Below are 24,042 nucleotides of genomic sequence, written 5' to 3'. Positions count from 1 at the left end.
TACATTTATTTATTAGGCATCTTTATTATGAAGATAAAAGATGTTTTAATTTTTCATAAGTATAGGACACAATATCCTGTTTCGGTTACATACAACATTACGAATCAATTCATAGAATGTCTCAAGCGTTTTTATAACAAATCGAATTACATTAATTATGTATTGCTTTTTTTTTAATCAAACAATAGACAAATTTTCTCTGCAATTCATCAAAACATATATCTTTTTTTTTTTTGTTAATATAATTTATATCGAATACACATAAATGAGAAATGTAATTTTATTGAAAAAAATTACATACACATAAAACATATACTTTCCTCTATAGCGATCTTCGCTTTCAATACTTTATTGCCACAAGCAAGAGTACTCAGAGCTCCGTCCGAAGCCGCAATATTACAATTATTAACGTATTACAATAAGTTTTATTACGAAATTTAGTTCCAATTCAAAACCACCCGCGTCCTTCTTATATCATTATACCTTTCTCGAATTCCGTATTTACTTGTAATAAACAAAATTTTAACAAAATTATTTTTGTAATAAACAAAATTTATTATTCGTATTTGTAATAAACAAAATTTAAACTTGTTAAAATAAATCGATACGTCTTCATTCAGTGCATCGGTCAGAGATGAAATGTTGTGATACATGGCATTCTCCTTAAAAGGTATCCAGTGGCGAAATAAATCAAAAATGTATTTATTTTATAACTTAACACATATAGTGCGATCATGGCAAAAGTTCATAACGCGTTTTAACGTTATTTTTAAATATACTTTAATTAAATAAGGTTATTATTATCTATATAATTTTTTTTTTTAATTACATATTTCTTACATTTTTCATAGAGGACCACAAAATTTACAAAATAAACATTAATACATTATTTTTCATTAACATTCGTACTCGGGTACGTTTCCGTCGTGATTAACCCTTTGACTGCCGTGTAAGTCACTGGTGTCCTACACGGCGCACTGAAGTAATTATGTCGATTTCTCTCTTCGATCTTCTTACTAAGGGAGCCGGTATATTCAATAGACAGTCCGAAGATACTGAGAATAAATCTATTTCTAAGAGACCTAAGTGTCTAAAACGTACATTAACAAACAAAAGAAGGCGAAGTTAGACAATCGAGGCGCTTAGTAACAGAAATCCACATAATTACTTTAGTGCGCCGCGTAGGACACCGGTAACCTACACGGCAGTCACTGTGTTAATCGGTAGAACATTAATCGTCGATGTCTTCACAGTGTGCTTAGTGCGAGTTTTTCAACTTCGTAACACTACGTTTGCCGCTAGGGGCGCTGTTTCAACTCCATACATATCCAAGTTAACTTTTACGCGATCGAGAAGTTAAAAAACTCGCGCTAAGCACAAAGGTCTATTATTTTATTAGAAGCCGTCTTATGTACAATTAAAAATAAATAAACGTCTACGAACTTCTATTCAATTTATTCTCGATCGTAATTTTCTTTCGACTTAATCAAAACAGGCGAAGGTACAGTCGAGCGAGAAAGCGAATGATAAATATTTGGGAAATAAAATTCAATTGGCGATGACCGACCTGTGCCATTCTTTCTTTCCCTACGCATTCATTCGTAGCCGAAGGGGCTTTATTTCTGGTAGTGGAGCATGTTGTGGAAAATGTGTGGCTGTCTTGTGAATTTTTAGAGTAATACAGTTATCCTTTTTGGTGCAAAGTGGTGGGACAGACTTTTTTTTATGCCCTTGTAGGCAGACGAGCATACGGCCCACCTAATAGTGAGTAGTTACCGTCGCCCATGGACCTCAGCAATACCAGAGGTAGAGCCAAGCCGCTACCTACCGTTAAATTGGTCGACGGATTCACGGCCCACCTGATATTAAATTGTTACCCGAGTTTATCCACCTATCTTAAGACATCAGTTCTAAGGTCTCCGTTTTTACAGTACAACAGCTGCCCCACTCTTCAAACCGAAACGCATTACTGCTTCACGGCAGAAATAGGCGGGGTGGTGGTACCCACCCGCGCGGACTCACAAGAGGTCCTACCACCAGTAAACACGATGATAACATCGTGGATAAGGAATAATCCTTCACGGTGACGTGGTATTGAAATTGCGTAGATTATTTATTTGAACTATTACGAATGATTGATTATAATTGAGAAATAAATCTTAATGTTAATTGTTAATTTGAGATAATTTTTTTAATTTTACAATAAACTTAAGAGTCAGATTAATCACATTTTCTCAATGCCGCCGCGTCGGTCAAAAAAAAACTTTTGTAATTTACAAACTTACATTTACAGGTGACGCACCGACCTTTACGTATTTAACGTATAAGGGATAAATTATTTCGTCTGCAGAGTTAAGTTTGTTTTTCTGACATGCACAATGAGAATTTCCGAATCGCTCTTATGATCGCAGTAAATCATTTATTATTGAAATCTATTTATGTGCGGTATCTTCATCATCGGATAAAGACTGTTAGCATTGAAGGTTCCGTAGCCTTGTGCATGAAAAACATCAGCTTGCTCTGGTTTTTCATTTCTATTATTATAACCCTATTTTTATGGTGACTAGCTCACGACCATTATTAAGTCCCTACGGAAGCTAAAAGTTAACACAACGTAAGTGACGTCACTCTAGAATGTGAGGGTTTTCTTCGATGTCAACACTTGACAACCAATGACAATGATTATTTGTAAAAACCTCAAATAACATTTTATTTAACACTTAACATTTACAGTTTTTACTGGTGGTAGGACCACTTGTGAGTCCGCGCGGATAGGTACCACCGCCCTGCCTATTTCTGCCGTGAAGCAGTAATGCGTTTTGGTTTGAAGGGTTGGGTAGGCGTTGTAACTATACTTGAGACCTTAGAACTTGTATCTCAAGGTGGGTGGCGCGTCTACGTCGTAGATGTCTATGGGCTCCAGTAACCACTTAACACCAGGTGGGCTGTGAGCTCGTCCACCCATCTACGCATTAAAAAAAAACGAAAAATATTATCGTGGCGGGCTTAGTTTAGTTCAGTCTGTGTCAAGTCGTCGACACTATAAACAGGTTGCAAACTGTCGTGTCTTGTTAATAATTATCACCCTACATAATATCACACACGCTCTATATATAAGCACAGACTCAACATTATTATAGCAACCCATTTATGTCCCAATACTGCGCATCTCCTCTCTTCTAACAAGAGAACTGAGAGGGATTTAGGCCTTAATCCACGCACGTTACCCTAATGCATGTTGGTGGATAATAAAATAAAATTTTACAATTATTATGCCAGATGTTTTTTTTATTGGTCTTGTAGGCAGACGAGCACACGGCCCACCTGATGGTGAGTGATTACCGTCGCCCATGGACTTCAGCCAATGCCAGGGGCAGAGCTAAGCCCGTGCCTACCGCTTAATACTCTCCACAAGCCTCGTTTGAAGAATGAAATTTGGTCATATTAGTTTTAACATTAGACATAAAGCTTAGGTTAGCTTATTTTTGTCGTATAAAGATTGGTAAAAGACATAAGATGCTAACGCTCTTTACATTACCATAAGTGTTTAGGGCGTTCTTATTTTTCTTCGACTTATATACATTAGTCTATCGATATTATTACCATAGTATAATTAGATATATTTCCAAACAACGGAAGTATAAGGTCGTCAATTTAATTAAACAAAAAAAAAAAAAAAAATTAATCTTTTAGATTTAATGTATTAACTCGTCCATGGAAAAATCTCAAAACACAAAATTCCATTTCAAATATACATTTTACGATATTTAGGCAGAACTTAAAAAGTCTCGTTTAGTTGAGAATTATATTTAGTATAAGCCGTTAATTAAAAAAAAAAAACGTTTATCATTAGGCTGTATTATTTTTAAACCTAATCACGTCATTAACATAACGACAACTTGAACATAAAAGACTTAAATTCATTCGATGTAAAATCAAATAAAGCAACAAAGCTTAATAAGTCACGCAATATGGCCGACCGCAAAATACGAATCGCGATCAAAGCATGCGTTACGAATTATTCCTCTGCTTTTTTTTTGAAGTATGGCAATCGGCTTCTTGCGACGTCATTGTTGCCAGTATCAAGTTTATTAACAAGATCTTCAATTGTTAAGTGGCATAAGATGAAGCTGATTTATTTGAGACTTTTAATCAATTGGGATGAAATATAGTCTGAGTAAAATGGTGGTTGTTTCGGCTTTTTTAGTCATCTTATTCGAAGAATCCGAGAGACTACGTCAAGAAACGCGTTCCAAATTCGTGTCAAAACAAGAAGCATGCGCCGGTCCGGTGTGTTTTATCTCTTTCTAACGCGAGCATTAGGGTCCGTTCACAAAGACCGGCTCTGAGAGGAGGGCAGATTTTTATCACGTTGGAAACAGAGTTTTGAATAATTGTAGTAAAGTTTATTTTTACATGTGCACTTTTTTATCATTAAGAATGCTTTAACGCGCTGCATGTTAACTAATATGAGGAGCCGATGGGCTTTCAGATCTCTTCCAGCCGGTCTATGTGAAATAGTTGGCGGCTCCGCTCCGGTCAATTCCAAACGTATAGGATCCGGTCTGTGTGAAAAGAAAAAAATCGGGACGATGCTCTCCGAGCCGGTCGGTGTGAACGGACCCTTAGCACAGGCCGGCAACAGTCCGCGCGCAATGAGACCGCCAATGTGTGGTCAGTCGATCGGTCGGTCATTATTATAGCAACCTACGGCTACAAGGACACCTCGCGTGGCGGGAAAACGGGCGACGTAACGTAGTGCTGCCCGTGAGCTCCAGCAACGACAACAACACACCGCGAGCTCAGCTGCGCTATTCAAATTGGATGCAATTCGTACAACTATCGGCCATATCGACAATTCACTCAAAGTTCAAAATCCATTCTCCGTCAAATTCAACCGTTTACTTTATAGTCGCATAACTGTGCTGCATGTATCGCTGGTGTCTATGGGCCGATCGGTGCGTTCGTCGTTGATAAACAACAAATAAATACAAGTTTTAACAACAGAAAAAATTCCATTACTTATATTAGGCAAGTCGACTGGTTAATCTTTTCTACAAACAAAATTAAAAAAACAAACTATTCAAATATAGTGATAAATGTCAGACATGTGTATGTAACACGGACAACGCGCTATAGCAAGGTATGACGTCACACGTTACGAGCACTAGCTTTGCGGGAAAGAGACAGTGCGTTACCCCCTCGAACCCTCAACAAAAAAATTATCTCTTCAATTACTTCGTTTATACTTCGAGGAGTTAAAGGCTATTTAGTTCAAGCGACATTTCTGCAACTTTACAGGAGAGCCATTTAAAGTTTCAAATTTGGAAAAAAAAAACCATAATAAAAAAAAAATTAAGCTATCTGAATGAGATAAACTTAATTAACTTAAACTACCAAATAAAATGGACCTTTAATTACAAAGATAAATGTGGCGTAATAAGTGTTAAATGGAGTTTAGTAATGGAGTGTTAGGACGTTTTGTGAGTCCGCGTGGGTAGGTACCGCCACCCTGCCTATTTCTGTCGCGAAGCAGTAATGCGTTTGGGTTTGAAGGGCGGGGCAGCCGTTGTTTTTTTTTAATTGCTTAGATGGGTGGACGAGCTCACAGCCCACCTGATGTTAACAACACAAGACAACCACAACGTAAATGCGTCCCACCGTTCAAACCGAAACGTATTACTGCTTCACAGCAGAAACAGGCAGGGTGGTGGTACCCACCCGCGCGGACTCACAAAAGATTCTACCACCAGTAATTACGCAAATTATAATTTTGCAGGTTTCATTTTTATTGTAACTATACTGAGACCTTAGAACTCATATCTCAAGGTAGGTTGCGGCACTTATTTTATGGATGTCCATGGGCTCCAGTAACCACTTAACGCCAGGTGGACTGTGAGCTCGTCAACCCATCTAAGCCATTAAAACAAAGTCGCTTAAACCGAATATCCTTTCAGCGGTCGTCCAGTAGTGTGGCGGCGCTCACAGCGGCACGTACTCGCGGAGCTGCTGCAGCGTCTCCGGGTCCGCCGACTGCAGCAGCCGCTGGAACGTCTCCGCACCGACCTGACTCTTCAGCGTCTCCAGCTGGAAATATTCACAGTATATCGCACCTTTAGAACTGGAGCCTAGTGGCACGGTAATGGCGGTTTGAAGGGTCGAGCAGCTGTTGTAGCGCAAAAACTGAAACTATGGACCTGTTGTGTATAAGTGGCCATATTTACGTTGTCTGGTGGGCCGTGAGCTCGTCCACTCATCTAAGCAATAATAATAAAAAGCTCATATAGTAATAGTGCCTCATTGACGTAAATCACGCTGGTAGATTCTGCGAAGCACGGCTCTTGCTAGGGTTCGTGTTAATAACATAGTCAGGTTTGAGCCTCGTGAGCTCACCTACTTGCCCTATATCGTCGATATTGTCTCTTAAGACCATCAGCTTAGGTAGAAAAAAAAGTGCAAGTCAGTAAGCAGTGGCGCGGCTCGCTCACCTGGTTTTTTTCCCTGCCTATGCTGATAGCTTTGAGGGGATATTTCAGCTTCGCCCTAACGTGTGCAAGTGAGCTCACGGGACTCAAACCGAAGTGTTGCTAACACTGATCCCAGCAAGAGCAGTGCTTCGCAGAATCTACCACCGGATCGGAAACGAGACCCACTGAGAAGATCCGGCGAGAAACTCAGTGGGCTGTGTCTGTGGGTTAATTCGCTCGTCGAGGACGGTGGCCGGTGCTTGTGGTACCTAAAAGCTCTGTTAATGGATCGGGAGGATCCGTAATGACGTGTTTTGGGCGACGTCGACTGTTTACCATTCGGTCTACAGGATCGGGTATGTAGTTTCTAGCGGCAAGAGGGTTCTCATGTCGTGCCGCGTTCTCAAAGTGTCTCACCTGGTGGTGCGTGACGGCCCTGAGGTCCAGCACGTGCGCGGGGTGCGCGTCCGCCAGCGCGCGGCGACGCACGTCGTGCGGGCACGGCGCGCCGCCCGCCGCCCCCGCGCCGCCCGCGCCCCACCGCCCCGCGCCCCCGCGGCCCTCCAGCGGCGACGCCGGCCGCGACCCGGGCGGGGCCAGCAGGCTACTGCAATAAACAAACAACACGTGTTAAAATCATTTTTTTCGAATACATAAATCAGAATTTGTTCAAATACTAGCGACCCGCCCTCGCTTCGCTTCGGAATCTGTAATTTATTATTGATTTCTCCACTATTTAATGGATGTTATTATACATATAAACCTTCCTCTTCAATCACTCTATCTATTAAAATAAAAAAAACCGCATTAAAATCCGTTGCATAGTTTTAAAGATTTAAGCATACATTTACGTAGGGATATAGGGACAGAAAAAGCGACTTTGTTTTATACTATGTAATGATGATGAACTGAAAGCGGGAAAGTCTTCACATAAATGCGAGGGACGAGGAAGGGTCACCGATAATTTTAGATGCTTGCTTTTATGCCTAAAACCTTTACAAAATACAATATTAGTTGAATAGACACTATTGGTAATACCATTGAGTCACAAGAGTGTGACTCGCACCTCTTTAACTCCCACTAACTCTAGTTCACTAATCCTTGATCCCACATCTATCCCTCACATATATTAAACAGTTAATTAACCACCGTTATTACACATTTAAACCCGAAGAAACACTAAATAGACAAAATAAAACAAATCACACAATTTCACTCCTCGCGTTCCCGCCAAAAAGTCCAGTCTCAGTAAATGACCACCATTTTACTGAGATTATATTTCATCCCATATCATCTCATTTCATCCCAGTTGATTAATGTCTCAAATTAATCATCTTTATTTCATTTCATCATTTTTCATAAAAATAAGAACATAAATTAAAATAAGACATGACTTAAAGGTCTTAGATACCAGGTCATAAAATCCCCTAAAAAAAAAATCTCTCTCGATTGAATGTTTTTTTTTTTTAATTCGCATAAACAATAGTGACTCACTCCACGTAAGTGTTGTTCTCGGTTTTCATGACGTCATTGAGTACTTCGGTCAGGTTCAGCAGGATCGCTGGGAACCACTGCAGGACGACTGCGTTCTGCGTTGTCAACAAAGCTGCCAGACCCAGACCTTGAATAAAAATGAAATACTATACCTATAATTGTTTTAACAGATATTGGTCTACGATGATACATCAAGTTATATTGTACAACATATCGAGAGGTGAACGGCTATATGAGGCCGTCAGCGCAAAAGCAGCCTATCATAGTTAGTATAGAAATAATGAGGTTTGAATTTACTTTTACACTGCTTCGTTGGCAAAAATAATACGCCCCAAAATAAGTTTTTACAAAGACATCTGTTATGTATGGGTCTAACTAGGGATAGGCCGGTTTTGCATCAGAATTGATTATGTTTTAAATAAATTGCATTATCTAAGCACGATGATGAAAATTTGTGGGTTAGGTCACTTTGGTGCTGACGGCCCCATATGGTTTAAACGACATTTTTGCAACTTTACATGAGAGCCATTCAAAGTTTATAATTTGGAACAAAACTTCATAACAAAAAAAACTTCTTCAACCATTTGAATGGAGTAAACTTAATTAAATTCATAGTCTAGTCGACAAGTTGAAAATGGTACAAAAATAGAGATACTGCTCTTAAAATCATGAAAAATGATCTTTTTTTTTCATCTTTAATTGATTAAAGCTTTTGCAATTTTTTATGTGCTAATACACACTTTTAGTACATTTTTCATTCCGGATCCAAAGAGCTATCGCACATAATTTTAAGAGCAGTATCTCTATTTTGTACCATTTTAAACTTGTCGACTAGACTATCAATTAAAAATATCAAACTGCTGTTACTAATACCAAATAAAATGCACCTTTAATTACATAAATACTTGTCGCGTATTAAGCGTAATGTCGCTTAACCTAAATAGCCTTTCAACGCTCCAATTATGTACAATGGTGATTAGGTTGAAGCCGTCGTGGCCTGAAGGATAAGACGCCTGCTGTACTCCTATCCAACGAAGCGACCGTGTCGATGTTCAAATCCCGCAGCCAGGTTTTTTATTTTATTTTATTGCTTAGGTGGGGTGGACAATCTAACAGCCTACCTAGTGTTAAGTGGTTATTGAAGCCCATAGACATCTACAACGTAAATGCCACACTCACCCTGAAATATAAGTTCTAAGGTCTCAATTTTTACAGTACAACGGCTGTCCCGCCCTTCAAACCGAAACCCATTACTGCTTCACGGCAGAAATAGGCGGGGCGGTGGTACCTACCCGCGCGGACTCACAAGAGGTCCTACCACCAGTAATTACGCAAATTGTAATTTTGCGGATTTGATTTTTATTTCACGATGTTATTACTTCACCGTGGAAGTCAATCGTAAACATTTGTTGAGTACGTATTTCATTAGAAAAAATGGTACCCGCCTGAGATTCGAACGCCGGTGCATCGCTCAACACGAATGCACCGGACGTCTTATCCTTTAGGCCACGGCGACTTCAACCTTGGAGGAGTCCAGTGGGCTGATGGTGATGCTAAACAATATACGACCAACTCACCAACCACCTTCCACCTCTCGACTTGAGTGACCAGATTCATTTTTTCCGTCCAGACGTGTAGCAGTCTGTTCAGCACTTTGTCCGGGTCCGAATCGTATTCCACGTAGCCGTTGGACGCCTCCTGCACCGCCTTGTAGAACAGGTCCGTGGACCGCAGTATGACGCGGGAGACCAGGCACAGGCGCACGGACAGCACCATGGGCAGGTCGTCGCACTCCATCAGACAACTGAAATAATGTTATTCAAACCATAACTTTAGACATTTGCCAATTTTAATACATAATGGAAATTTATTTAATATTGTTGTAGAGGTTGAGAACCTAAAGATAATATTAAAAAAATGCAAAATAATAAGCTTGTTTTTAAAGAAACAATTTTATATCACGTAGTGCCGACCAAAGTAAACCAAAGAATCATCACATTACAAGACGGACACTTCAAAAGTAAGCTATCGACTATAGATATTCCGCCATCTTGTTTTGCACGCCATTTTGTCATAAATCAATAAGTAATTGTTATACTTATTTAACGGGCAAGATAGAGGGCAAACGTCCCAGAGGACGCAGTCCCTCGAGATGGTCGGACCAAATGCGGTCATGTCTGGAAATCAAGCTCCACAATGCACTCCACGAGGCCAATGATCGCAACAGATGGAGAACAATCGTACAATAGAGATAAATGCAGCGGGGGAGTTACAACCCTCAGTAATGAGGAGAACGACGCAAAAAGGATACTTATTTATCAAAGCTACCCACAGTTTAAAAGCTCAGATGTCTGATAGCTACTGTTACAACACACGACCACAAGTGCTAGATCTGGTGGCGTCACGGCGACTACCAGCGCCGGTAACCGTATAACCAATTATAGACAAAGAGCTTCCCTTTCCAAGCTAGTTTTTTTTTTATTTGTTTATAATGATATGGAGTAATTCAGAATGAATAAACAATAAAAGAATTTATTTTGTTTTCTGTGATATAATAAGAAAAAACATTTAAAGCCCTTAAGCTCTTTTAAAATGAATATTGGAAATTGAACAGTATTCATAGACTATGCAAAACTGAAGTCTCTTTTTACTGAATGACAGACAGACTTCACTCCATGACACTGAACAACACTGAAGAAAAATTCTTTTAAAAAACTATAGAGTTTTAAATAATAAAAGTCTAAAGGTTTTCCTTTACATGTTTATAACAATCACTATTATTCGGCAAACGTTAATATTTAGATTTGAATGACTTTACGATTATCACAAAAATCGCGATGCAAATTTCCTGAAACCCTATTCTAAGTATGTGGATCGTGACTTGCCTTTATATAGAGAAGATATAATAGGTTTTTGGATTCGTTGGTTAATAAGGTAAACACGGTTGAAGTCGCCGTGGCCTAAAGGATAAGACGTCCGGTGCATTCATGTTGAGCGATGCACCGGTGTTCGAATCTCAGGCGGGTACCAATTTTTCTAATTAAATACGTACTCAACAAATGTTCACGGTTGACTTCCACGGTGAAGTAATAACATCGTGTAATAAAAATCAAACCCGCAAAATTATAATTTGCGTAATCACTGATGGTACCACCACCCCGCCTATTTCTAACGTGAAGCAGTAATTCGTTTCGGTTTAAAGGGCGGGACAGCCGTTGTAACTATACTTGAGACCTTAGAACTTATATCTCAAAGTGGGTGGCGCATTAACGTTGTAGATGTCTTAGGGTTACTAGTAACCATCTAAGCAATAAAAAATAAAAACTCACTGAATGACTCTGATGAGTATGGGCCAGACGACCTTGACCCCTAGGAACGTGTTCCTCTCCGGTAGCGTGACGCTGAGGCATATCTCGGCCATCTTGAGCACGGAGAGCACGCCGTCGGACCTCATGTCGGCCATCATGTCGTCCAGCAGCGACAGGCAGCGGCCGCCGGCGCCCAGCAGGAACTCCTCGGGGCACAGCAGCGAGTACGCCTGCATTATGTACACCACGATGCGGTGGTGCTCCGTCGATTGCTCTGTAACGACGGACATCGGACTGGCTGGGGCACAATTGTTCGACGGCATCCTACAACTTAACTTTGTAGGTAGTAACTTTGTTAACAAACATCGGTTTTTTTTCCTTCCTGATAGCCTTGGGAGGCTATTTCACCTTAACTAGTAGGTGAGCTCATTGCATAGTTGGGTGGACGAGCTCACAACCCCCCTTGAGATATGAGTTCTAAGGTCTCAGTATAGTTACAACGGCTGCCCCACCTTTCAAACCGAAACGTATTACTGCTTCACGGCAGAAATAGGCAGGGTGGTAGTACCTACCCGTGGGGACTCACAAGAGGTCCTACCACCATGTATCTCGACGTCACAAGTTAAAATGGACAGCAGGTGCGGTCCCCTTGGTGGGAGCAGTCCGTCGACGTGGCACGTACCTATGATGGGGTACAAGTTCTCAGCGAGCTGTATCGTGGCGGCGTCGGCGCTGGTGGACGTCTCCAGGACGGCGAGCCACAGTTCCAGGGCGTCCTCCAACAAGTACACGTGCGCAGGCTCCGACAGCCGCGTGGACTCGTTGACGACGCTCAGGATCCACGGTCTAATCGTCAGTGTGCAATCGCCTAGCGCCTGGACAATAACATATTTTTTTTAAGTAAACACTTAGTTACCGAGGCCGCTTTGGTCAAGTAGGAAACGGGATGTGCCTTTTTTGTGCAGCAGCAGTAAGGGCCACAAGTAACTTCAACTTAACTCACTCAATCTCACGTGTCAAGTTGAATTTTTGAAGTTCTTTAGAATCATTGCGATTTCAAACTCGATGAAACGAAAAAATAAGTCCATAAAGAGTTTTTAATACAGCGCCATCTATGAGATTTTTTTAATACTAACGTGTGTATGAAACCTCTTGAGGTGAATTTTAATTTAGGGTTATACGTCAAGTTAAAATATCAATTCACAGAGGGCGCTAGCTCATACTGTAAGAAATGATTCGCAATTATTTACTTCTAATGACAAAATTTTACATATACTTAGACATTTAGGACAATTGTATTTAAATTTTTGAAGGTTTCACTTCTACCGCGTGTGAATTGCACACTTTTTTTTATGAAAATTGTACTAGATCACATTTCATTTTTTTTTTTTTTATTGCCCTTGTACGTCTGCCTACATCATACGGCCCACCTGATGGTGATTGGTTACCGTCGCCCATGGACTTCAGCAATGCCAGGGGCAGAGCCAAGCCGCTGTCTACCGTAAAATACATATATATAACTAGTCAGGTCATAAGTATTGTCACACTGTAAAAACTTTTCTTTTAGAACTCTGGCCACAAAAAAGTTTATTGAATTCGAATTTCGAATTGTTCATGAAAATAAAAATGGACACTTTTAGAATTTTACTCATTTTTAAATATGGAGTGGACGCTTAAAGAAGACCGTGTTGCAGTTATTGCGTTGCATCGTTGCGGTTACGCGCCAATTAAAATTTTTAACATACTGAAAATTTTGAATATAACCAAAAGATTCGTTTATCGTACCATCAAACGATACAATGAAGACTCTAGTATAGATGACAGGTCAAGAAGTGGTCGCCCTCGGTCTGTTAGGACTCCAGCAGTGATAAAAGCTGTGAAGGCGCGAATTCAAAGAAATCCCAAACGTAAGCAGAAACTGTTGGCCCTTCGGATGGGGTTAAGCAGAACCACGGTGAAAAGGGTGTTAAATGAAGACTTAGGGCTTAGGGCTTCGGGCATATCGAAGAAAAACAAGACATCGTTTAATGCTCGTCTAATGGACCTGAGACTGAAGAGATGCCGCTCTTTGTTGAAGCGGTACGCGGGAAAAAAATATCGGGAAATTCTTTTTTCGGATGAAAAAGTTTTTACCGTAGAAGAGAGCTACAACAAACAAAATGATAAGGTGTACGCACACAGTAGTGAAGAAGCGAGCAACCGTATTCCGCGTGTCCAACGAGGTCATTTTCCATCCTCGCTCATGGTATGGTTGGGAGTTTCTTATTGGGGCTTAACAGAGGTACATTTTTGTGAGAAAGGTGTAAAAACGAATGCAGTTGTGTATCAAAATACAGTCCTGACGAACCTTGTGGAACCTGTTTCTCATACCATGTTCAATATCAGGCACTGGGTATTCCAACAAGATTCGGCGCCAGCTCATAGAGCGAAGAGCACACAAGACTGGCTGGCGGCGCGTGAAATCGACTTCATCCGGCACGAAGACTGGCCCTCCTCCAGTCCAGATTTGAATCCGCTAGATTACAAGATATGGCAACACTTGGAGGAAAAGGCGTGCTCAAAGCCTCATCCCAATTTGGAGTCACTCCAGACATCCTTGATTAAGGCAGCCGTCGATATTGACATGGACCTCGTTCGTGCTGCGATAGACGACTGGCCGCGCAGATTGAAGGCCTGTATTCAAAATCACGGAGGTCATTTTGAATAAACTTTAGTGTCATAAGAATCTACGTTTTATTAAGTTCATTTTGGTATATGAACGGTTACATAATGAATAAACTTGTTTCAATTATTTTACATTAAACATGTGACAGAATTTATGACCTGACTAGGTATAATTTTAGCCGACGGTAGAGGGGACGTACCTTGAGCAGGTGCACGAGGGCGGACAGCGCGGCGGCCCGCAGCATGTTGTGCTGGTGCGCGGCGGCGTGGTGCCACAGCTGCGGCAGGTAGGCGGTGAGCGACCCCGCGCCCCCGCCCCGCGCCACGCCCGCCCCGCAGCGCTCCGTCACGCACGACACCACGTGCAGCACGTGCATCTTGGTGTCGCACTCCTCCGACTCCACCTGCACACGCGCCGCGCGTTTGTATTGTAGTGGAATTCTCTATTTAACCTTAATTCTAATCTTTCTTTTTTTCACGTGGAAGGAAAGAGAAGTCAAGGAAGATTGCCAACCAGGTGGACGGACATTGTCAAGGAAGCCACAAACACCAGCGTCCCGGGCGCCATTAAGCAGGCCGAATGCAGGCAGCATTAGAGGAAGCTGGTGCAAAAACTGGACCAAGGTGGTCACGACCCTCAGTAATGAGGAAACGACAAAGAAGAATAAGATCGGCCCTAACTTTGATAAGAATTTGCTTGCAAATTAACTTTTTTCAATACGCTTTTATTAGCTTCAGACGTATGTATGTTAGTATGTAACGGGATGGAACGTTGACCCCCTTCAAAACGTCGGATTAACTCGAAATTTGGGATACTTATTAACCCGGCGTCATGGGGGTTGGGTCAAAATGACCCGAGACGTTTTTGTTAGCTTACAGATTCATAATTACGCAAGTGACGATGCCGTACCTCTCAATAGCTGGAGTTTATGACTTCCTCTAAGCATTGTTTACAATTATATAGTTATGCTGCGACCGTGCTTGGAGCTAACTGTGATCAAAGTTAAAAAAAGGTAAATATGACCCATCCCCGTACTAGGTGTAACAGTTTTGCGCCATTGTTTCCAATATGGCTTTTATGTTTTTTCATTGTTTTAAGTGTTGTTATTTTACATTTTATGTTTGAACTATCGTTTCTTACTATTTTGCTATCTTTTTATTAATATATCGAAAAAAATGGATCGAGAGGAAGGAGGACGAGAAAGTATTTCATCAATTCTTGAAGCATATGACTCGGATGTCATGTCCTCGGATCAGGAGTCTGCTGATGTCAAGTCTGCACCATAACAACAGTATTGATAATTCAACTGGAGAAAATCAAAAGTCGGAAATCAATACGTACTACAATTCAATAAAATATGGAGTGGATCTGGCTGATGAGTTGTACGCTACATAATAATATGACGTGTGTCGCAATTCAAAAAGCTACGTCTTTTTGAACATGTTTGCTATCAACGGACTTACATACATACATGGAATCAATAATGAGTGGAACCAAAAGCGATGTCAATATCTGAAGAAACTAGGCCTTGCCCCTGTGAGTGAGCATCTAAGAGTCCGCCAGAATGTGACACGTTTGCCTCAAGAAATGCGAAAAAAATAGGATTATTTGTTAGTGAAGATTCGGAGGAGTCTCCAGCTAAGAGACCCAATACTCATAAGAGATTGTAGGTATGTCCTGCGAAAAAACACTGCAAAACAACCCATACATGTTATGGTGGCAAACAAATATATTTGACCTGAACATGTCGTACTTTTCTGCAGTGATTGTATTCACAACGATGATTCTGATTAGTTTTAAGTAAGTTTTATCTAATAATATCGTAGTTAAGTTTATAAAAGTGCTATAAATAATTAAAGACTATCAATTAGTGCAAATAAATATGAGATTAGGCTAAGGAACGCCATTTTTGTTGATTTATACGTGTTTATGTTTTGGAAGGTTTAAAGATTTAATTACGATATTCTGCAATACAAATTCTTGTTTTATTTACTAAACCATAAGACAATAAAGTCATTACTACAAAAAAATTAATTATTTATTTTAATATTATTGAAATATCTTAAGTCAAAATATCGGGTAGATATGACCCACCCCTACGTCCGTGTAGTCATTTTCCACCCCCATGACGCCGGGTTAAGGAAAAATGACAATTCAATATAAAAAAAATGAAAAATAAATAATAGTTTAAAAAACTAACAAAATACGCTTTTATAGAAAATCCAACTAAAAAATAGAAAATAAATTTTAATAAATTTGAATTAAAAATAGAGTAAGAAAAATTATTTTATTGTAAAAAAAAAAAAGCGTGGCGTGCTTTTCAGGATATTATCAAAATAACCCTTAACTACTGATACCATGCATAATTTCTAGAGATGAAATTGATAGTGGTTTAGCCGAATACCGAATATTCGGCAAGCTGCGAGGCCGGAGCGCCGGATATTCGGCCCTTTCAAAAATATTCGTGCGCGTTCGAGTGTTGTCGCACGTGAGCGGAGATCGCGACGACTCGGTACGACGACGATTTGGTATTCATTCACCACAATTTGCCACTTGTTAATTTTGAGTATTAAACTTCGATCATAATATTGTTGATCGAAGGTATTAAACAAATGAATTAATCAAACAATCACTTTTGACTTGCGATTACAAAAATAAAAGTTGTCCATAACCTATTGTGGTATTATTTGCCTTTTGTATAACCATACATTTTTTTTTTATTTTACTATACGAAATCCGGCCGTATACTGATTTACTATCCGGTATCCAGCCGGATAGTGAAAACATGGCCGGAAAGACCGGATACCGGATAGTTACCGGATATCCGTTTCATCTCTAATAATTTCATACAATTAATAATTTCAAAACATACCAGGAGCTCGTAAAGCGCGGCAATGGCGTGGGGCGCGTAGGGCGCGAACTGCTCCACGTCAAAGTTGAAGTCGTCTATGGTGCTCCGGAGGGCCTCGGCCGCGGCGAGCTTGACGGCGGCGTCCTCGTCGCGGCTCGCGAGCGGCGCCAGCAGCGCCTCGTACATCGCGGGCCGCAGGCACTGGGACGCGCGCACGCCGCACCACTGACCTGCAATGGACGTGCACGCACAATAAACAGCTTGCAAAACGGTCGGGTCTAAAACAAACCCACTGAGTTACTCGCCGGATCTTCTCAGTGGGTCGCGTTTCCGATCCGGCGGTAGATTCTGCGAAGCATTGCTTTTACTAAGGCCAGTGTTAGCAACACTCGAGGTTTGAGCCCCGTGAGCTCACCTACTAGTTAAGGCGATGCTGATATAGCCTCTCAAGACTATCAGATTAGGTAGGAATAAAAAAAAAACAGATGCACCATTTTCACAAATATTCGACACTCACCTATGAGCTGACAGACCCGCCTTCTTATTATTCTGAAATTATTATCTTTGATTTTCAATTCTTGACTTAAAACGTTCGTGAACCACTCATCGAAATCGACCTAGAAAATAAAAATATTCTGTTGAACATTCCACATTATTTCCATTAAAAAAACAATTATTTTGCTTATTCTGCCACTTTAATTATTCCACATCAGCCCCAAGCTAGTAGAGAATCCTGTTGTATGTGGTATAAACACAGGCACACATACGCACAAGATTAAGACAGTATATCCAGATCTCGAATACTACATTTTTTACTAGTGGTAGGACCTCTTGTGAGTCCGCACGGGTAGGTACCACCGCCCTGCCTATTTCTGCCGGTTTGAAGGGTGGGGCTGCCGTTGTAACTATATTATACTTGAAACCTTAGAACAAAGCAGCACAGTGCTAATATGATTTTCAATATAAAATCTTTGTAAAAAGGTCAGTGCAACATGTGCACTGTGTATTCTAACAACAAGCCAGTCATAATACTGTACTACAGGTGCTAAGCATATTATGTCATAGCCCACTGAGTTTCTCGCGGGATCTTCTCAGTGGGTCGCGTTTCCGATCCGGTGGTAGATTCTGCGAAGCACGACTCTTGCTAGGGCCAGTGTTAGCAACACTCTGGTTTGAGCCCCGTGAGCTCACCTACACACGTTAGGGTGAAGCTGAAGTATCCTCTCAAGGCTATCAGCATGGGTAGAAAAAAAATCGGTTCTGTAAAGTGGGTTTACTGACGATAGTTGAACGTGACAACGTCATAAGAAAATACTGATGGAATGGTTTCATTTTTCAAAAGAAGGTTTTGATTTTATTTGTTTGATAGATATTTTGTATGGACAATTGACACCACTTTCACTTTTCACTGAACTTCATACTTGACGAAAACATGTAAATGTAATAATGTAAAGCAGCTGTCCACGCGGATGCATCGCTCACTCAAGTAGGAGAGAGACAGACGTCGAACGCTGCCGGACGCGGAGGCCGATTGTGCCTCTTTGTCGCTCGTTGCGCGCTCTCGCTTGCACTTTAAGCCTTAAATGGAACGCCTTAGAGCGAGGTAACGCGGCATGAATCATATTTTTTCATGCGTGCAGCCGGCTCCATCGAAATATAAGACGTAGTCACGTCAAAAAAAAGAATTATGTAATTTACATCGTGATTAGAAGAAAACTCACATCATCGTACAAGTCGAAGGCGGCCAACCTGACAGCGTTGTAGATGGCGTCCTTGTTGAGTATGGCGGGCAGGTCGTCGGGTGACACCTGCCGGTGCTGCAGCGACGCCAGCAGCCGCACCAGCTCCGGCGACAGCACCTCGCGGAATTGAAACAGCTCCATGAATAATGCTTCGGTGCACGGCTGGGTGGGAGACAGAGACAGTCAACATTACCATAACGATTATTTCTCACGGGGGTCAAACTGGAGTGATGCTAACACTGACCCTAGCAAGAGCAGTGCTACACAGAATCTACCACCGGATCGAAATCGCGACCCACTGAGAAGATCCGGCGAGAAACTCAGTGGGCTGTGTCTGTAGGTTAATTTACTCGTCGAACCCTTCGTCGCGAGCGGCGGGTTCGGCGAGGACGATGACCGGTGCTTGTGGTACCTAAAAGCACCGTTAATGGATCGGGAGGATCCGTAATGACGTGTTTTGGGCGACGTCGACTGTTTACCATTCGGTCTACAGGATCGGGTATGTTGAAACTTTAGATACCGAACCTTATGTCTCAATGTCGAAAGTGTATATTTACATGGACATACCCTCAGACTGTATTTCCAGGATTCACCGGCTTCATCGATAGCGAAGCTCTCAGGCTCGGCGTCCCATAAAGCTAGATCGTCACTGCTGAGCAGGAAATAGTGAGTCACTAAGTGCCTACACATGTGACAGAGGGTGTTAGCGTCCAACACTTCCATCTTAGTTTGATGCGCTTGTAATGTCACTGAAAAAAACCAATAAATCTATTCAGTAAGTTTATTACATAATGGTGACCACGCATTAAGGTGCCAGATTTTTAAAAAATGATACTTCTTAGACAACTAATTCAATAATTGCAATATATTCGTATAATAAACTTGTTAAAAATAATGTGTGTTCGCAGCATTAGTCGACACGACTAATTCTTTACATTCAACTAAATCATTAATTCAAGGTTCAGGAGCAAAACTTTAATCGTCATCCCATCATCTCACTGATCGATATTGATATCTCTCAAATACCCGAGTTTTTATTTTGCTAAAATTTTCTTTGCATAGCGTCTTTACTTAATCAAATAACTAATATACAATAAGAAAAATTACTCACTAGGTTCCTTGATCTGTTCCGTTCCCTTTGGCACTTTATATTCGATGCACTGCAATATACCTTTTACTATATTAAGACACTGTATCGTGAATCTTTCGTATATGAGAGCCATTCCAGGCTCGGTGAAGCAATAATACAAAGCGAATTCTAAAGACGGTCGGATCAAAGGCACGTATGAAAACGGGTGGAAAAATAATACTCCTAACGCTACTTTGGTTAAATGTATTATGAATTTTTCGCATAACTCTAATAAGTAGATCCCACGACCCTTTAGAAGTTTACCTGAAAGTATAACATAATAGTTATTTCAGGTGTGATAAGACTAAAACAGTAACGTATGTACGGTACGGTAGCGGTAGGCAGCAGCTTGGCTCTGCCCTTGGCATTGCTGAAGTCCATGGGCGACGGTAACCACTCACCATCAGGTGGGCCGTATGCTCGTCTGCCTACAAAGGCAATAAAAAAAAAAAAAACGTATTTAAGAGTCTTCCTAACATGTTTAAGGGTTGGTTGTAATGATTTTAACTTGTTATATCGAGCAGTGAACAATGTGAGACATTTTTAAAGCACTCAACTACAAAAACTGCTAAGACGCCGGTCAATTTATAACAATTTCTTCCAAATGTCTAGATTTTACATCCATAATCAATATTAACATTTAAGTCATTTTGCATAGTTACAGATTTTAGTGAATTTCGTAGCAACATAGATGTGGCAACACCATCCTGTATAAATCTATATGTTGAGGGATAAATCAGTAAGCAATCCAATGCGATTGAGTGCAAGAGAAATACTACTCATTGTGGTGTCTGTAGGCTTCAGTAGCATCTATTTCTGTATAGACCGACCCTAATGAGTTTGTGGTTTTTTAATGTTAAATTCATATTACTACTTACGACATTCCAAGCTGGACTTAGCCCGATCGAATACTACATTTAAAAAAGCAACAGCATCTTGGCTCTCGTGCGCCTTTTTGAAACCGAACACTGTCAACTTTCGCAATATCCTAAGACACAGGAGGGCTTTCTCTAGATGTTCGGTAATTATTTCGGTGGCGGCCCCTTCTTGGATCTGACGTAAAAATATCTCCGTGTTCTCGTGCCATAGACTTAATATGAATGAATACACTGAGTTGGTTAATTCCTGGAATCATACATTTTGGGTAAATTTTGGGCAGAAATTAAGAAACTTGAATACATTTTGGCAAACATATTATTTCTTGTTATACCATCATCCCTAATACCTATTCTTTCTTTCAACACAAAATGTTATAGAGGTTAACATGAATAATAGATATTAGATAAATATAAAAATGAATTGCTGTTCGTTAGTCTCGCTAAAACTCGAGAACGGCTGGACCGATTTGGCTAATTTTGGTCTTGAATTATTTGTGGAAGTCCAGAGAAAGTTTAAAAGGTAGATAAATATGAAAATGCTCGGAATGAAATAAAAATAACAATTTTATTTTTCCTTTGATGTGTCCCCCGTTGGACGGATTCATTTTGTTTGTTTTAAGTTTATTTTATACAAAAGTTTAGGTCTTTTATTGATCGATTGAAGCACTACGAAGTGTGCCGGGTCAGCTAGTATTAGATAAATACTCTGAGAATGTGTATTTCATTGAAAAACGGAATAAGGAGACTAAAGGGTAAACAATGTGGATTTCCAATAGCCAAAATTCAACCAATGTTCTACACGTTAATACGACCTCATTGGTCGAAAGGCATATGTAGGCACAAACAAGGCGATTTTATAACAAAAATTGGAATCAATGAGAATTAAGCTTCAAGGATAAATGTTTAAACCATTGCAATTCAAAAATGGCTCTCGAACACCACCTCACCCATCTGACTAAATAAAACCTCTAAAGCAAAATGTATTTTTTTCCATATGTTTCATATGCCAAGATATGATAGGATAATATCAGTTTGGCTCATTTATACCTTTAATGTCATTGGGAAAGTGTACTTATTCTTGTATGCATGTATTAGTGGCATCCCAATTATAAGGTATATTATTAGCTTCAGGTTGCTGAATGTGAAACTTATTAAGTGATTTTTCAGTAATACTACAGTTATAAATTTACAAAATAACCATTAATTGTTCAGTAAATGAATATCATTGTATTTTTTGTTTAATAAATAGAACAAATGTTTGAGAAAATATAATTAAATGAAAGATATTTGATAATAAATATGTTTTCCTATTTATCATATTAGCTCACCTGAAATGTCTTCCTGTCACCAACTAATCTTTTAGAAGCCAAAGCCTTGACTACATGATGAAAGATTAACAAAGATCTGTGCTGGATCAAAGGTTGTGTAGTTTTCATGGCACCCATTAGCTCTGGAACTAAATCTGGCCAGTTAGCTGGACAGTCAAACCTAGAAGACGAAATGAACTTGATCAAATTAGTGATTAAACTCAAACTGATCTAGTTATGCTTTTTTTTTGCAACAGCAACAAACAGCTGATTATAAATGGAACAGTGAGGGTATAAAATTTTGAGTTGATGTATTCAAGTATGATATGGTGCTATTGTGTTCAAAATCATCAACACTACTACTAGCTATTTGGCTACTTGGACTGGCTATTTATTTCCTATAATAAATTCAATACAGTGCCTTCAGTATCAGCCCAGAGACACTGTGTCATATGGAACCAAAGCAACAAAAAAAAACTCACCTAGCGATTTTTGATATCAAAACTGCTTGTTGTGTTGCTATCTGGGAGACAGGTTCACTTAAAATACTTGTTGTTAGCAAGCCCTGTTTTAGTTTCTGTTTTTCTTCCTCTGAAATGGCATTAGGAGCATTCCTCCTCCAGTACCTGTCCACTCCATTCTTGAAGCACATGACAGCAAGCCATCTTACATTCACATCGATTGAGTGGTTAGTGAGCACATTCTGAGACATTATAAAATAATTAGAAACTAGAATTATCACTAAGGAATACAACTACAATACTTATAGATAATTAATAAGAATTATCTTTGTAATTTATAGCAATACATGTTTTCATTAGTTTCAATAATTTTTAATAGTTCACATTTTTACTATACTCAATGTACTTAAATGAGTATTGATGTTCAGTTATTAATTCAAATTTTTTATCGGAAGTTGAATCAAACCACCAATTAAATCAACAATCAAACAACAATTTCATTAACTAGTTTATGTGTGAGTCTAATACAATTGCCTCATAAAATAATTTGTATTTCTTATATCACATTCATATAAAATATTTGCAAATACTTTTTTCTGCAGAATATTATTTTAAAAAGCCATTACTATATATATATATATATATATACTAAATATATTATATATCCCATATATATATTATATAACAAGTAATTACCAATAAGACAGAATAATATCCTGGTTCTATTTCCCATTCCTGCAGTTTTTTCTCAGCTGGTTTTAGAACTTCTGTGTCTTGGCTAGTGGCCTTGTTTAGGGTATCTAACACTAGTGCGTAGATATTCGGATCCATGATCAGCTGTAGTAGAATTTGAAGATTGCAATAAAAATTCCGAAATTAATATGACAATATGTATAATGTATCAACAATTATTGATAATTAAATTTTAATGTTTTAACATTTAGTTTGAAGACTGACCAGTAATGATTTGATCTACTCTACACATGTCCTTACTGTTGAGTCACTACTTATGTTTTGGATTTAATGGTGACTATTATCATTTTATAAATTGATTTTACTTAACTACATAGTTGTATTTTCTGGTCATGAATTAAATTAAATAATCAGCAAAATATTTATATTACAATACGAATTTAGGCGGTTGGGTTTTAAAAATATCTTATAGAAAAATCCTTTAGAACAGAACCACAAAATGCAGTTCAACAGGAGTCTACTAGAAGATATAAAATTAATAGCAAATAGTATGTTTATAAGTTTTAAATGTCTACATAGTCGACGGATTATATAAATTCTAAAGCGTTATATATTTTATTATTAGCGCTCTGTAGAATGAAAGAGAAAATCAGAGGAATGCATTACACAAAATTTTAATTCGGAAATGAATTTACTAACTTACTTTTCACCCTCCGACATAGGACATAACATAACCTAACTACCTCCGAATTATTGGAATATAAGAAGCGAAGTAGCCCAATTACAAATGAATTGTAACAAAATGGATAGAATAATTTTATTCGCTAAAGGAATAACTCCGAATGTTTTAACAAACGAAACATATCGAAATTAACGTTAAGTAAAAAAATCGCGAAACTCCATCGGAATACCGATTTTTGAATGTCAGCATTGTTGTCTGTCAGTGTCACCGGAGTAATTCAGGTTGTCAAATGTCAATAAAAATGAATTCGTTCAAAATAATTTAAACTGGTCTATGTAGGTAAGTACCTACGTAATTTTATTGGT

General features: G+C 39.4%; 1 protein-coding gene across 1 annotated transcript; it reads right to left on the bottom strand.

Annotated features, from left to right (window-relative positions):
- Positions 1–23,942, bottom strand: Impbeta11 (importin beta11). Its single transcript, XM_089736162.1, has 17 exons — positions 23,699–23,942; positions 22,999–23,139; positions 22,324–22,544; positions 21,863–22,022; positions 20,535–20,781; positions 19,639–19,920; positions 19,095–19,276; positions 18,507–18,689; positions 17,303–17,402; positions 16,807–17,015; positions 14,134–14,337; positions 11,952–12,144; positions 11,291–11,543; positions 9,539–9,765; positions 7,962–8,088; positions 6,885–7,074; positions 1–6,087 (listed from the first exon to the last, which is right to left on the bottom strand). Exons 2-17 carry the CDS (start codon positions 23,131–23,133, stop codon positions 5,983–5,985), a joined length of 3,018 nt encoding a protein of 1,005 aa, XP_089592288.1. The 5' UTR covers positions 23,134–23,139; positions 23,699–23,942; the 3' UTR covers positions 1–5,982.
- Positions 23,943–24,042: the final 100 nt, after the last annotated feature.

This window comes from Bombyx mandarina, chromosome 21 (assembly GCF_030267445.1).
Source record: "Bombyx mandarina strain Sakado chromosome 21, ASM3026744v2".
Classification (NCBI taxonomy): domain Eukaryota; kingdom Metazoa; phylum Arthropoda; class Insecta; order Lepidoptera; family Bombycidae; genus Bombyx; species Bombyx mandarina.
This window is presented reverse-complemented; position numbering and strand designations above follow the sequence as displayed.

Coding starts and splice junctions, on each gene's coding strand:
- Impbeta11 (XM_089736162.1), bottom strand. CDS start 23,133: ATGGATCCGAATATCTACGCACTAGTGTTAGATACCCTAAACAAGGCC. Junction 22,545..22,998: donor GATATTATTCTGTCTTATTG/GTAATTACTTGT, acceptor ATAATGTCTCAG/AATGTGCTCACTAACCACTC. Junction 19,277..19,638: donor GGAACAGATCAAGGAACCTA/GTGAGTAATTTT, acceptor GGTTTTTTTCAG/TGACATTACAAGCGCATCAA.